At 42.8% G+C, this 15402-nt stretch overlaps 1 protein-coding gene across 1 annotated transcript in view; it reads right to left on the reverse strand.

Annotated features, from left to right (window-relative positions):
• Positions 1 to 2813, reverse strand: part of LPCAT2 (lysophosphatidylcholine acyltransferase 2) — a 34118-nt gene extending 31305 nt beyond the window's left edge. The window contains exon 1 of the mRNA XM_062586691.1: positions 2696 to 2813. Within this exon, the coding sequence (XP_062442675.1) occupies positions 2696 to 2803 (108 nt within the window). The 5' untranslated portion in view covers positions 2804 to 2813. The remainder of the gene's footprint in view (positions 1 to 2695) is intronic.
• Positions 2814 to 15402: the final 12589 nt, after the last annotated feature.

Raw genomic sequence — 15402 nt, forward strand, 5'->3', positions numbered from 1 at the left:
AGGGACATTTCCCTTCATTTGAGTTTAAAGTAACACTCTGGTTACGCTCCAGTTTCCAACTAGCATAGAATACATTACAGGGCAGAAGAGGAGTGGGCATTTATAGGAAAAAGGAGACAGTCAGAAGTGTCCCACAGTCTTCACAGCTATAGGGGAAAAGAATAGAAAGAAGCAACAGTGAGACACTCTACAAAAAGGTTGTATGTCTCTGCACGTAGCAGTATCGCCGTGTGCTTCAAAGCTCAGTGCCACGGGGCCCTATCCTAGCTGGGTGTTTTTCTTTTCAGGTGCATTGTGGAGTTATGTAAGGAGTGTATCTTACTTTAAAACATACCATCTCTTTTTTATCCTTGTCTCCTGAAGGAAAAGTGGAGATTGAAGGTTAAAGCTGCAAGCTTCTAAAAGCAGTCTGTGCATCCCCTACAAAGAACCGCCAGCACAAAAAGCTGCCCATTTCTGGATCACATTAAGAAATTGGTACCCTTTACCTTGAGGCTCATGCCTACAGGTACTTAATCAGATGTACCTGAGAGGTGTTTCAAGCTGCTAGCAAAACATAAGGAAAAGGACAATCTAAAATTGTTTTCTGTATCTCTCATATTTCCTCTACCTCCAGGGCAAGTACTGTTTATAACTTGAGGAAGTGCTGTATAAACAGAAAATATTTAGTTGCACATCAGCTTCAGACATTTTAAAAAAACAGCAGAAAAAGCAGCAAGTGAGTCCACATACTGAAAGGTATATTGTCCTCCTTCAGATCTCAGTTCATATTTGGTTCATCAGCTCAGTTTTTAAAGAGAAGATTTAAAAAAAATAAAGCCCAGGAATACAATGTTTGCTCTCTTGCTGATGGAGGTGCCCCCAGAGGCGCATATGCTCCAGCGCTGCGCTGGCCCTGCATTCGTCTCCACAGCCCACTAACTCACCTGACTCATCAACACCAGGCAGTGAGGCTGGTGGTACCCTTTCTGTTGTGCACACTGCAATTTGGGACCAAGCGTCCCAAAAGTAAACAGCTTGCCTGCCAAGAAAAGAGACTTAAAATCAGCCTAAAGTGAGTTAACTACCTTAAATGGGATTACAGTAAAAAGGAGAAGAAAAAGTTATTTTTAGCCTATTGTATCAGAGAGAAGTTCTCCTCCTCCTTGCTCTACGGCTGAGGTCTCTGACACAGTGGCTGGCATTGCATTCCTGAGATTAAAATAGCATGCAGGAATTCTGTTTTCTCCAGAAATAATACACTATTTAAAACAACAGTGCAAACCTCGTTAAAAGGCTTGTTGCAAAATTTATAAAAGTTGAAGTGCGAGGTGGCCAGGCCTGCGTGCATGTATTGCAAACGTGCCCCGTGCAGATTCTGACAGGAGAGCGCTACCAGAACTTCACTTCAAAACACAGTGACTTTTTATGGCAAACATCTTTTGCATCTTTGCTTTAACCAACCTGCTCTCACTTTTCTATCACTAGGCTAGATGAGGAAGCAAACCAGGTAGTACTTGGGAAGGAAATCATAGAATCAGTAAAATTGGAAGGGACCTCTGGAGATCATCTAGTCCAACCTCCCTGCTCAGCAGGGTCACCTAGAGCACGTTAGACAGGGTTGCATCCAGGCAGGCTTTGAAGATCTCCAGAGAAGGAGACTCCACAGCCTCTCTGGGCAACCTGTGCCAGTGCTCCGTCACTCTCACAGGGAAGAAATTCCCCCTCACGCTCAGGCAGAACTTCCTGTGCTTCAGTTTCTGCCCATGGCCTCTTGTCCTGTCACACGGGGCACCTGAAAAGAGTTTGTCCCCGTCCCCTCGACACCCTCCCTCCAGGTACTTGTACACATTGATCAGATCCCCATTCAGTCTCCTCTCCCCCAGGCTGAAGAAGCCCAGCCCTCGCAGCCGTTCCTCGCAGGGCAGGTGCTCCAGCCCTCTGATCATCTTCGTAGCCCTGCGCTGGACTCTCTCCAGTAGCTCCATGTCTCTCTTGTCCTGGGGAGCCCAGAACTGGACACAGTCCTCGAGGTGAGGCCTCCCCGGGGCTGAGGAGAGGGGCAGGATCACCTCCCTCGACCTGCTGGCAACACTCTTCCTAAGGCAGCCCAGGAGACCATTGGCCTTCCTGGCCACAAGGGCACATTGCTGGCTCATGGCCAACTTAACAGATCAATCAAATCTTATCAAATACTCTTATCAGATTCCTTTTGCAGGAAAGGATATATATATATATATATATATATATATATTTGTTGTAAAGGTTTCTTCTTTTTATTTTAAATATGAATCTGAACTCTAGTGCTGCAGCTGGCTCTGTCTAGGGGACTAGGCTCAAGCCACAGCGCTCCTGTCAGGCAGGCACCCAGCGTTAGGGAGGGCCATTTCAGAGCACTGAGCGGCAGTTTTAAACGTTTATTTATACAGCCGCATCCAGCTACTGGAAAGTGGTATTTTTAAATGAGCATTCAGCTTGTGGTGGTAACGCGTTGATTTTGAGGGGAAAAAAATAATACTGGTATAGGCAAGTTGATTGAGAAGGATTGGGGGGGAGAAAAAAAAGAAAAAAAAGGAAAGCACCGCAGCCAGCATCTAACAGTTTACAACTTCCTCCTGCAGCAGCGCCAGGGCGCGCTGCCGCGGCCGCCCGCGGGGCCGGCTGCCCCGCGCAGCCCCGCGCAGCGCTGCTCCCCCCACCCCCGCCGCCGCCTTACCCGCAGCTTGTCGCCGGCGCTGAGGCGGCGCGGGTGGACGAAGGGGTTGGGGACGGTGGGCGGGTAGAAGGACTGCTGCCTGGGCAGCGGCAGCACCCGCTGCGCCATGCTCCGCCGCCGCGCCGCCTCCCGCCGGCCAGTGCGCATGAGCCGCCGGGGGGCCGCGATGCCGCGCCCGCCTCGGCCTCGGCCTCGGCCGCGCCGCCGCCGCCTCCGCCCCCTGGGTCGCGGTGGGCCCCGAGGGCGAGTCGCTGCCAGGGAAAGGCCGGGCGCTCGGGTGCGAGGAGCTGGAGACGCGTAGAAAGCTTGTCACGGCTTTGCTCCGCACTGATCCACCGCAGAGGGCAGCTGCAGGGCCAGGTGCGGCGGCCAGCAAGCGCAGGCCCTTCGCTTCCCTGAGGAGTGCTGGGAGCTGCCCCTCGCCCAGCTCCTTCCTCTCAGTCAGGCGCCTTCCAGCTCAAAGGCGCTGCTTCTGTTTTCAGCCCCAAAGGAAGTGTCAGGCCGGCCGTACTTCAGGAACGTCCTTGCAGATTCTCACGCTAGTCTGACGCAGAGGCGGGGGCGAGCCTGTTGGCCACCAGAGGCTTCTTGTGCCATCTCTGGCTCCTGGCCTCCTGAGCAACGCTGCTTCAGACGCTTGGTCTGGCCGTGGCACTCCTCTCTCGTGCTTGCCCTTCAAGCAGAGGCTCTAGTCCTTCTGCACTCCTTTACTCTGCTCTACTGTTTGTGTTCCTTAACAAAAGCGGTCACGTAAGTCTCGTGGTTCAGTTCCCAGTTTGATATAGCTGCCTCCACAAAGATACCATCAGGCTTTATTTATAATAATTATTATAAAATTACTATTTATATTTTGCAACTGCAAGTACTTAAGGAGTGATCACAGAAATAGATTTGGGCTAACTGATGCCTGCTTAAAATGGAAGCCAGTAAGTCTAAGATCTCCTTGGCAAGTTCTCACAGTCACTCAGTGGCGGCCAGTCCTGCCAGCAGAGGAAAACAAAGAACTGTGCACAAACCAGCTCAGCATAACTTTCACAGAAAGTAAGGCTAGAGAGGAACTTGAGAAGGATCAATTCTGTATCCATCATTCTTGACAGATGGTTATTCAAGCTCTTCTAAAAAGCTTGTGACTTCCCTAGCTGATCTGTTCCAGCACATTGCTGGTAATATCATGAGACAGTTTTTCCTAATACCTCACTAGAGTCTTTCTCATTGCAATTTAAGTCCATTCTCAGTGGAGGTGAAAACTTCACTTTTCTCTTTGTAGTTACTTTTTGCACATCTGAATCATGTTTTTGTGATTCTTTTACTAGAAGTCTTCACTAGATTAAATAATCCTTATTTTTTTTTTCTCCCAGGTCATAGTTTCTAGATATCTGATCATTCTTAATGCCTTCCTCTGGCCTTTCCTTAGTGGGTCCACACATTCTTTTAGTACCCAAACTGGAAATACCACTCCTGAGGAGGACTGAACAGTGCTATTTAGTGGGCAGGGAGGATTAATTTGTATCCAACACATAGTATTTATATATCCCTATATAGCATCTGCTTTTTTTCTCACCAGCCTGACTCACACTATGATTTGTTATAATGCTTAGATCCATTTCTGGACAAGCATTTATCATTTACAGTCTAAAGTCCTCAGAATAATACACTGCTTTTGTCCTTATCAAATGACAGTACTGATTTTACTTCTAGAACTGAGAGATACTAAAACCTCTGGTTTAACAGTTATAATACTTCTACTGTGTAGAAAAATCTGGTTTTGGTGACAGGTACCTCTGTGAAAAAAACAATTACATTGATCATAAATATCTTGCTCTCTTAAGATTGATGCTATTAACCATTACATCAAAAAGGCTTAACTTTGTAGGCAGCAAGATACAAATACAGTGTAATTAAAATGTTTTAATGCTCAGAATATGTGACAAGGTCAAAAGGAAAAAGTGTTTTACATGCAGCCACATGTAATTCATTAGTCTGAATTGATAGCAGTGTCTCTTTTGGATAATAACTGCTTTTTAGTCTGTGAGTCTGTGGTAGAATGAACCTTGATCCACAGTACACTAACACAAAGCACCACCAAGCTGTTGAGAAACTGATGTCTGTAATCATGGTAATTTCCCTTCACCAAAAGGTGCCAATGGTGTAGGGATGTGAGAGCAGTAGCAGTACCTTGCTACTAATTACTTTTTTAGATCAAAGGAGTAGCCTTAATTCTGCAGGCCTCTAGGAAGATATACTCTCTCCCTGAAGATCTTTACCTAATACTGTCTTGATTCTGCCCAAAAATCTATTGCTATTACAGTAGTGACCCCAGAGAAGCTCTAACTTCTGTGTTCAGTCAAGGTGAATCGTATTAGTGGTATCTGACAGCCCAGTAAACATTTCCATAGCATAAGACAGGAATTTTTGTCTCAGATAAACTGACACAGCTTTTTAAAAGTCTGTGGAGATTTATAGTCTGTAGTGTAAATTATATATAAAGAGAAACAGCTGCTTTCGGGACAGTTTATTCTCTCTTTCTGGCATCTTTAAAGTGTACTCCAACATATCTTTCTATCGTAATGATATTAAATAAAACTATTTCAGTATTTATCAGTTATCTGAAGTGTGAAATAGACAAAACTATTTATCACAGAATGTGAAACCCTTGCAAACATTTTAAAAATCTTTCAGAAATTCCTAATCTGAACCCTTAGCTAAAAGAAGTTGCCCTTTTTAGCCTTTCCGTGATTAATTCTGATTATCTCTGCTGTCTTAGCTTTATAAAACACATGAAGGCATTTTGATAGAGAAATTGAAAATCCACATCATATTTGAATTGCTCCCTGCTTGCATTTGACAAAAATGCCCCATCTTGCAGCCACAGTGGTCTAAGTAAGGCCACTCTGCTGCAAAGGAAATTTAGGGCATCATCTGTTAACTGCTTGAGAGGAAAGCTTAGCCCTTCCTCAAGGACTGGCTGCAAAACTCCTTTATGCAAAGTAGCACCATGATTAAATGTACTGGTTCTCATTATTCTCTTACTTTCTGTGACATTAAATGTGAGCTACTTGTGCCAAATGGTTATGAGAACAGAAATAGTTAGTTCATCTTGCCCTTTCTTGCTTTCCAGGCCATGGTCCCCAATGGCAGTTCACTCTCTGCTTCCCTCCTGGACCAAGGCCAACTAATTCCTTCCAAGAGGAAATCTGGGTGCAGCTGATGGCATGTTCTCTCCAGGGAGCAGTACAGCCAAATACTGTATGGCAAGTCACATCAAGTTTGTCTCTCTCCTCGCGGGACAGACTTCCAGTACTATTCGGTAAGCCACGTGCCCTCAAAGGTCTTCATGCCTTGGCCTTGCAATATACAACCTCAGGATCAAGCTATGTGAATCGTGGCAGGCTGCCACAGATATTTTGAACTAAAAAGCCTTAAACATTTTTGATAATTTTATCCCAGGGTCAGAAGGGTAATGTATGAGGCTCCAAGGAGATTGTGGCTTAGCACTAAGCAGTGTGGACATACTTGTCTGCCTGATCGTAGTCAGAGGGATGAACACGGTCTGTTCTGCAGACAATATTAGTTGCGATTATGGATAAAATATTTACTAAGGAAGAGAAATTAGAATCACCCTGTAGTGTTCCAAGATCTGTGCTCAGAAAGGACAAATTAAATGGCAGAAATGGAGAGAAAAGAGATCTGATTGCAGAAGGTAACTGAAAAAAATTCGCTTAGCACTATCTAGAACTAGTATCTATTTAGCACTGAATTAAAATTGCCGTTCATTGGAATGTTCAATGGGCTGGATAACGCATACTCTAAGTAGTTAGGGCCCTATCAATCAGTTTGAGTTTGTAGGGAATCTAGATCTGCAGGCTCTCAGTAGAATTTAGTGTTTTATCAGTTTTGTAGAGTGTGAGATAGACAAAATTACATGTCACAGAATATGAAAACCTTGCAAACATTTTAAAAAATCTTTCAGTAATTTCAAAAGTACGACTTAAAACAAGAGAAGAGCAGATCTGGCCTGTTCCTTTCACAGTGCTTAAGGAACTGCAGGCCTGAGGATGTGCTGACAGGCATACATGTATCCGTCCAGGCAGACACACACATGTGAATGCGTACGCATGCATGTGCATGCATGTATAGACAGACACACACACTTTCTTCTCCTCCTTTCCTTTGAATCTCTTCCAGAGGTACATGTATCTTGGAGTTTTATGTTAAACAAAACCAAAACACATCTAAAGCTAAGCTTTCTCCTGGGTGTTCCTAGATACTTCCTCTTGCAAAAATTCCTTTCTTTGCCCATTTCCTGGTTCGTAATACATTTAGTTTCTGTGCTAGTCTTGTATCCTTTATGTTGATGCATGTAGGTTTCACGTAATGTTTGCCTGGACATTTTGCAAAGGATTCACTACATTTGAGAGTTACTTCTTACTATTGTTATTAGGGGAGAGTTGTTTTCCCAACTCTGTTGAAATTTGAGAGTCCAGCCCAGTCTCTGGCATAGTCTAAGAATATGCCTTGCATGGTACAGCAAAGAGGGAAGTGGTCGTGCTAGGAGAGGTCCCTGAAGTTGTATTTGTTTCTGTTTGTGCTACTGAACTGACAGAAAGCAGGTAAAAGCAGAGGCAAGAATCTAGTCACTTCAGTTTGCAAGTCATGCCTGATAACGACATCCACAAAGAAAGGCGCTTAACTAAATGCTTAACTTGCATATTTTTAGTCCCACTGAAGTAAGTAGGACTTCTGTTAGATTTTGGGGCCTAGGCAGGGAAGAGATTGCTGAGCTAGCTCTGTTAACAAGTTAGAAAAAATACATTAGCATTTGGTCTTGCTGATGCTGACTGAAAATAAAGGTAATATTTACTCTGGGAATCCACTAAGGCTGTTTCTCTGGAGAATCCTCATCTAAAGTTCCTCACCTGAGGTGGCTGCAGGACTGGACAACTTGACAAGAATTTCTCTTCTATTTCTCTGGGTAAGAAAAGATTCAGATTGATGGTAGAGAATCTCCAACTCCCAGTGCTTGCAAACTGGCACCTTCCCTGATTATTGAATTCACTTGAAAACAAAAGAAAAAAGTAGATTTAAAAGAAAGAGAGAGACTCTAGTGAATTGTGTGAGAATGAGATATAAAATTAACTGTTTTTTTTCCCTTTGAACTGAACCCAGGAGTCTCAGTAAAGTTTACCCTATTTAAAGCATAAATTAGGGAGCTGACTGTACATAAAGATAAAACAGAACTCTTACAGAAGTCTCCAGGGACTCCAAAAAAAACCCCAGTTTTGTCTACATGAGGCAAAAGAATTTTAATTAGAAGCAACTGAATTGAAGTGAACTGATATGAGCAACAAAAAGAGAATTTATCCCACAATATATTCAGGGAACATAATTGAATGTTCATTAACTAAGAGTTATATACTGACTGTTAATGAGCAGAAATGAATATGTATTATTTCTTATTTAGCTGGAAATGTATGGAATTAATTGCATTTAAATATGGTAGCTATAAAGCTGTGTTTATTAAGTGTCACTACTAAGAACAGGAAAGGCACATAGGTGAATTTTTGTTCTTTACTGCAGTATCATTTTAAATATTTATTATGCTAATTGGTATTAATACACTGCTTTTTGTGGAAATGGTTATTATATTGTGCTGGTAGGACTTGATGATGCCTTCATTTGGATAGGATTTATGCTTTGTTTATTGTAAAGTAAGGGAGCAAACATAGCCAGCAGAAGCTCTTGGATTACTTTAAAACAGCATTGTAATTCTTGCTACTCATAATGAGAGTCCTCTGTTATTCATGATCAAATGGCGCTTGGCTTAGTGATGTTTTGGCTTGGTAATAACCTCGTGGGAGAGCTTTGGTAAGGTTTCTTTTCTGAAGAACTACCAAAGAAAGCCATCTTCTTGTTAAATGTGTTGATAGAAGGATAAAGTCAGTCTGCCCTAGTGCAGGGACTGGAATGCCAAGCTGAGGCGAATGTGTCGTGCGTGCACCCAGGAAGGGACTCTGCCTGCCTGGAAAAGGTTCGAGGTACAGCCACAGACCAAGCCTAAGAGAGTGGCCACTTTATTTTAGGAAGGGACATGGGTGATGGTACAAAATGGTAGCAGAGGGTGCAGGAAGAAGGGCAAAGCAGAGGGAAGGGGTGATGTAGCTGGCCAGAGCCCTAGGGCAAGGTGTGAAACAGGAACTCTGGCTGTCTGGCAGCTAGAGCTGGCCCTCACTTTCTCCCCTCTTTGGAGTTTTGTGGGATGAGGGGCTGCAGCGATGTTTGATGGCTTTGACGGTGGTTTTAGTGGTCTGCTGGGAAAGGAGGGGGCAGTGGAGGGCAAGGGAGAAGCAAAGGAGCAGCAATACCCCGAGTGGGTACTAAGCAGCAGGGAAGGAAGAAGTGCCCACAGGAGGAAGGTCCTTAAAAATCACTCTGTAGAGTTGCCTTAGCTTGTCTTCTGCAGGAGCTGCCGTAGAGTGCTAGGCTGAGAGACACCTTGTCCTGACCGGGGACTCCTCCGGGGGCTGCAAGCAAGGCTGAATACAGAGCCAGGGTTATTCGATGCAGCTAAAAAGCCACTATTCTCCTGCATGACAAAAAATAGGTAGTTTCACCTCAGAAGTCAGATCCTTTACTCCTTTTCAAATTGAAGAATGTCCTGTGGCTGCATTCAGGGAGGGTTTTGGGATGGTCTGTGCCATTTGAGATCGCTGCTGTAGGCAGTGATTTGGGGGAATTTAGTTTGCGATCTTCCTGCTTAGATGGAAAAGGTATTTTGTTTGGTCCAGTTTTTCTACCAGTTCTTCTTCCACCTCTAGTTTGATTTTGAATTATTTTCATGTTGCCACTTACTTCTTTCGGATAAGATTCTTGCAGCTGCTTATAGGAAACAGTGGTTCTACCTTTACTAATTCAAATTTATGTTTATTAATCATACAGATAAATTTTTACCAGAATTTACAAGATTCTTTAGTAGCAACAAGTGCTTGTTTCAATTTTCTGGAAGGTTGCAACTTTTTCAGTATTCACAAGAGGGCGACAAATCCCTAGTCATCTTTATTCAGCCTCTGTATTAGTGATTAGCATGTTACTGTAAATCTTGTAAAAGGCAGCTTGCTGTCCGTTAACTGATGCAACTGTGTAACACACCGTGACTTTTGTTTTATGGGAAGTTTAGGCTAGGCTTTGCTCATTTCATAGTAAAATTATTTGTAGTAGTACCCCTACTACTGCAAGTGTTTTCTTTGTAGTTTACATTTACTAGTATTCCATTAAGATTAATTTCAAGTGTCTCAGATAATGTGATTTCCAGCATACTATTCAGGAGAGTTTCCCATAGCCTAACAGTTGTTGCTTATGTTTATTTTTATCTCATAGTGAAACTATTTTAATCCTTTGCTTCAATTACAGTGACTGTTCTGTTGCACCTCCTCTCTTAATGGCCATGTTATTTCATCTAAATACATGCACCACAACTGTAAGCCTTTTTGTGTTGACATTAATAATGCGGACAGCTATTGTTAGTGCTGTGGTTTCTCTATTAGTATAGACAATTCTGTCTTTTTTAGCTAAGTATTATTCTTTTAAAAATATTTAAATTTATTCATTTTCACATTCATTCTCTCTCTACAGTAATTTGTTTTGCGTTGTTCTTGTATCAAGAATAATTTCAGTAGTTTTATGTAGAATATCTTTAAGGAGTAGAGGAAAGCAAAAGAACAACTGGGTCACTATCCTGAATTCTTTTATGTCTCTGTTGATGTTATGTGAGTTCATTCCAGCTCCTGAGTTTGAAGGAGCTGGATTCCTTCCAGCTCTTATGTTCCAAGGACCCAGCCCATGCAATTTTTAAGCTGTCAGTATTAGAACTATTCTTAATAATTTATGGCATAGTATGGCCTCTGAAGAATATTTTCACTGTCTCAATATAAAAAATAAATAAATGTCCAGAGTCTCTAGCAAAGCACTGAGGCATTTGCTGAAGGCATTAGTACTGTGTCAAGCTGAGCTGAAGTGCCACAAATGATGCGACTTCCAATTTATCTTTGAAATAGTAAGAAAAATCCATGACTCTTGAGGCTCTTTCTACAGTTTGAATGGAGTCCTAGGGTTGTCTCACATGGCCAAGACAAAAACACCTTCATGTTGTCTTTCAGCAACTTTTAGCAGTCTTTCGTTGTGGAGCTTCTGAGCCTTGCCTGGCCCCTTGCCCAGGCTGTCACGGGCCCGCAGTGGCCGGGAGCAGTTAGAAAGCAGGGCCACCCTCGCCTTATTCTGCTGTTACTGTGCCGCCCCTGTACCAACCTTCACGATTCACCTCCTTCGCCCTCCTCGCTGCTGGTTCCCTCCGGGGCTGAGCTGCCCTGGAGCTCTGCGCCAGGTCTGCCGTGCTGCGTCTGGCAAGCATGGTGCCAGTGGGAGAGGGGCTGCACACTGCGAGCCGCACTGGAGAGGGGGGCAGGAGAAACCCTCAGCTCACTCCCTCTGTGTATGGGAAATTGGAGTCTCTCCCGTTCCTTTCCTAACTCCAGAGCTGGACTCTCTTGCCACAGCCAGCAGTTGCTAGGCTGGGAGCTCCTCTTTAAACATAAGCCCCTTCAGAGAGGTTCTCTTGGCACAGTCAGGCATTTTGGCTATTTTAGTTCAGACCAAAATTATATAACAAAAACATGTGACTCTGTAGGTTGGTTACCCATCAGCTTTTCTCCAAACAGCAGCAGAGTCCTGTGCGCTTCATTAACATCTTGTAACTTCCTGGGCAGATGTAGCCACAGTCCTGCTATGCGTCCAAGGGTATGGAAGATTTAACAAGGCAAATTCAACTGTAAATATGATGTGCCTCACTTTAATGTATAACTCATGTGTATCCAGTTACAGAGAACAAACCCTTATTACCACAAACTATGTGCCCTCCAGAACACCATCCATATGTCAGAAAGTTACTCAAGAGTCATGTTTTGTCATGAGATTTAAAGTTTTAAGTACCCTGCAACAGTAGGAGAGCAAATATGCTGATGGCCCAAGTCCTTATATATTTGCAAAAAATCAAGAGGAATTGAGAGAGAAGAAGCAAGGGAAGTAAAGTGTTTCCCACCAGCCAATTAACTCAACTTGAGGTATCTGAGGAAAGTAAAATATTGTAACTATAATTAAGGTGGGAAGATGTGCAGTAAATATTTTCTGCCTAGCAACTGTAGGACCTTCAGGTTCAGTGAATTTTGTTGAAGTCCATAGATTCCTTGCAGTGGGTATAATGAGAAAGTAAAGTGGGTATAATGAGAAAGTAAGGACAAGCTTGTTTTACCAGTAGAAAGATGAAGATTAAGCAGTGTCTCTGCCTAAACAAAACCAGATGGAAGCCCTGGGACACAGTGCAGCTTGTGTCAAACTATGAACTCCATTTTATCCCATGTATTGATGTAAGTCTGAACACAACCAACAGCAGCCTGTCGTGCAGGGTTGCAGATAGCTGCCTTGGTCTCTTAAGGCACCAGATGCCTTTTGAAGTGCTAACACGTTTGTCAAGGCAGATGTGGCTGTGATATTGTAAGGATAGCAGAGCAATTCAGGTGTGTGAGCTCAGCTGATGCTATTGTAATTTGCCCTGAAGCACAGAAATGCTGCAGATATGTTGCTAATGGTGATAAAGCTGGCTAATTTAAACCAGGCTCAGGTGTCTTTGTGCTATTTGGCAATCAGGACCTCAAGAGCTGTGAAGACTATGCTAGAGTCTCTTCTACGCAGGTAGCCACAAATAAGGCTCGTATGATGTAGGGATGGGGCTAGAATTTCACAGTGAAGTGCATAACAGATTTTGTTAACTTTGGGGAGGGGTGGGTTATGAGAAATGTGTGTGTGTACATATAATATAAATATTTATTTAGAAGAAGAGAGCAGGATGGGTGTAAATGGTGGCAATCTTGAAAAAGAAAGGAGTGAAGACTAGAGAAAAGGCTTGATAGAACTTGGTGGTTTTCAAGAGGCTATTGCTATTTAGACATTAAGAATGAATATTCTGCTTTTCTGTCAACTGTAGTGAAAGCTAGTGGCATGCAGAAAGGCAAGGGAAGCTCTGAGGAGGAGTATGCAGGTGACAAGGAAATTTCAGATACCAATTACGGGTGCTTTGCCCAAGATTGGAACTCCTCATTTCAAAGCAATTTTGAGCCTGGAAATATGCTTTAGGGTTACAAATACTGCCTTGGCTCTACCCAGCTTGCATGGACAGCGTTTTGGACACTGAGAGGCTGGTACAACAGACTAGTACTGGCCCTTGAATAGTAAAACAGTAACCTGCACCTCTTTTTCTCGGCTCATGAATGCTGTTGTTAATGGAGGATTGTGGAGCTGTAGCTCAGTTGTCATTAAGCAAAAGGGTGATGAGTTAGTGAGACTTGTGAGTGTATTTATCCTGAGCAGCAGAAGGGCTGGGGCAGGCTGCTAGTATTTCACCTTGCTGCGCTGGGCAAACTCTATCTGCAGTTTTTGTGGTCCACAGTAGCATGCGGTTATCTTAGAGGAGGTATTGAAAGGCATAATCAATTGTAAAATGCACTGAGATAGAAAGTGCTATCTCGGTGCAAAGTGGCTTTATCTGCTGCTGCACACCTGAAGGATTTAATTTTGAGGTAGAGACACATTTCTTAATTCCTGTGATTTGTACTGAAATGATGGGAAATAATAAAGCCTTAGGTCAGTGGTGTTGGGACCTTGTTCTAATTGAGGCCAGTGGCAAATCTATCACTGATTTCTGCAGGAAGAGGATCAGGCCATTTCGTCAGGAAGCATTAGGTGAATACCAATGCTTCCTAAACTAGGAGTGTGAAATTTTTGAAAGGCTAAATTATGCAGTGCCAGACCCTCCCGAAGTAGCCCAATGGTGCAGTATAGCTCAATATGTCACTTAATGTACTTAGTGGTTTGTTAAATGACAGTTTTAAAGAAACTTCTGGTTTCAGTGTTTTCTGCAAATAAATCATCCAGCGTGAAGAACACTTGAAAAGCCTGGAGATTTTGGCAGCAAGTAGATTGAAGGTACAAGAAGGTAACTAGAAAGAGTGTGTGCCGTTTGAATGGACCATATGATTTGTGAGAGAATTTACAAATGGGTGTAGTGCACCACTGCTGGGGGAATGGGAAAGTGAAGGCAGACAGGGAGAAACCAAGGGGGTGGGAGGAGATGTGGTGAGGTATACCCCAGGGTAAGTGTAGTTTAATGTGCATTGATGTTTGGGAGATGTTTCTGACAATTATTAAGTAAAGCACTAAGCATGGCTTTTGCTCTGAAGAATGTCAGAGTATATAGATCTGCTAACAATTTGTGTATCAAAGCAGTCACTAAATGGCACTAGAGAGGCAGAGGAACGAATCATTTACAGAGGCTGCCAATGTCTGGGGTTGCAAGAAATGGTTGAGTTAATCTCAGTGTTGCTACAAAAGACAATATTAACATATACTTCTAAAATAAAATTTGACTTTAATTTTGGCATGGGGACTTAAAACTCCTTGGAACTGGTCTTGGAAAGCCATGTTCCAACTATGCCAGCTGGAGTTTTTAGACATATAAAAGACAGGCAGAAATCTGGAAAGTTTTCTAAACTACTTGTGCTATCTTGTTAAGTCATTCTGCAGTGTTTTCAGCTGACAATTCAAGGCATATATAATAAGTAGAACTAACAGACAGGTGCACAGGTGACTTATTAAAAATCGCAGTACCCCTCATTCATTTCTGGTGTTTTTATGAAGGATTTGTGCTTCCAGATGATTTTATGCTTTTGGATTCATCTCTTATTTTGGAAAGGAAGATCTTTTAATAATCCTCAGTGTGAACCTTCCCTTCCCCAGCAATTTGTGCTGCTCTGGTAAAAGTGGTGTTCCTCTGCAAAAAGCTCATAACATGCTATATGAAATGTCAAGAATGATAAAGCAAAACAAAGAGCCTCTGAAGGAAGATGTGCTGCCATCAATATCTGAAATCTACTGAACCAGTATAACAACTGCCTTATTATACTTAAATTTCAATAAATGCTTTTCTTAAGAGCTTGTTTCAGTAGGCAGGGAAATGTGTTTTCTATGAAAATAGCAGTATTTGTTTTTTCTTTAAAAATGTACTCTTGCCACAGTAGTAAATCCTACAAGAAGATTAAAACATAGTTTAGGCCATGAGATACAGAATAAAATCTCAGCAGCTGCTCTCTGTGTTTGTTGGATTGCCTTTCATGATGGTAGAGCAAAAATGTCACGGAGAACTGATCTTCCCAATGTTTTTACGTACTCTCAAATTTTAAATTTTGAAAATAAGAGAAGGGAGGAAGCCAAAACCTTCAGAAGGGCACTAATAAGCTCATTTTGCTGCCTTCTTGTCTTGTGTCTTGCTCCAGATTTTATAGTGGCACTCTTAGCAGATACAGAATGTCACAAGATTTATTTCTGAGTGCTTATCGCACCTAACTAGAAAGCATTTAGTTTTTTTCCATAAGAATGCTTTCTATTCACCTTCTCCTTGATAGCATTTTTATCCACTTACTTTACCCTGAAGTATCACTTAGAACACTTCTCGGGGGTTGGCATGGGTTAGTGTAACCATTAATGCATTAAAGTTGGATACCAGAGGCGTTAATGCTTTGCTACCAGTTGTGTTTCAGTACTGGCTATCTTGGGTGTCAAAGCCTTTCCTTTCCTAAATGCAAAGCCAGTGTTGTGGTTGTCCT

Source organism: Rhea pennata, chromosome 13 (genome assembly GCF_028389875.1).
Source record: "Rhea pennata isolate bPtePen1 chromosome 13, bPtePen1.pri, whole genome shotgun sequence".
In the NCBI taxonomy this organism is placed as follows: Eukaryota; Metazoa; Chordata; class Aves; order Rheiformes; family Rheidae; genus Rhea; species Rhea pennata.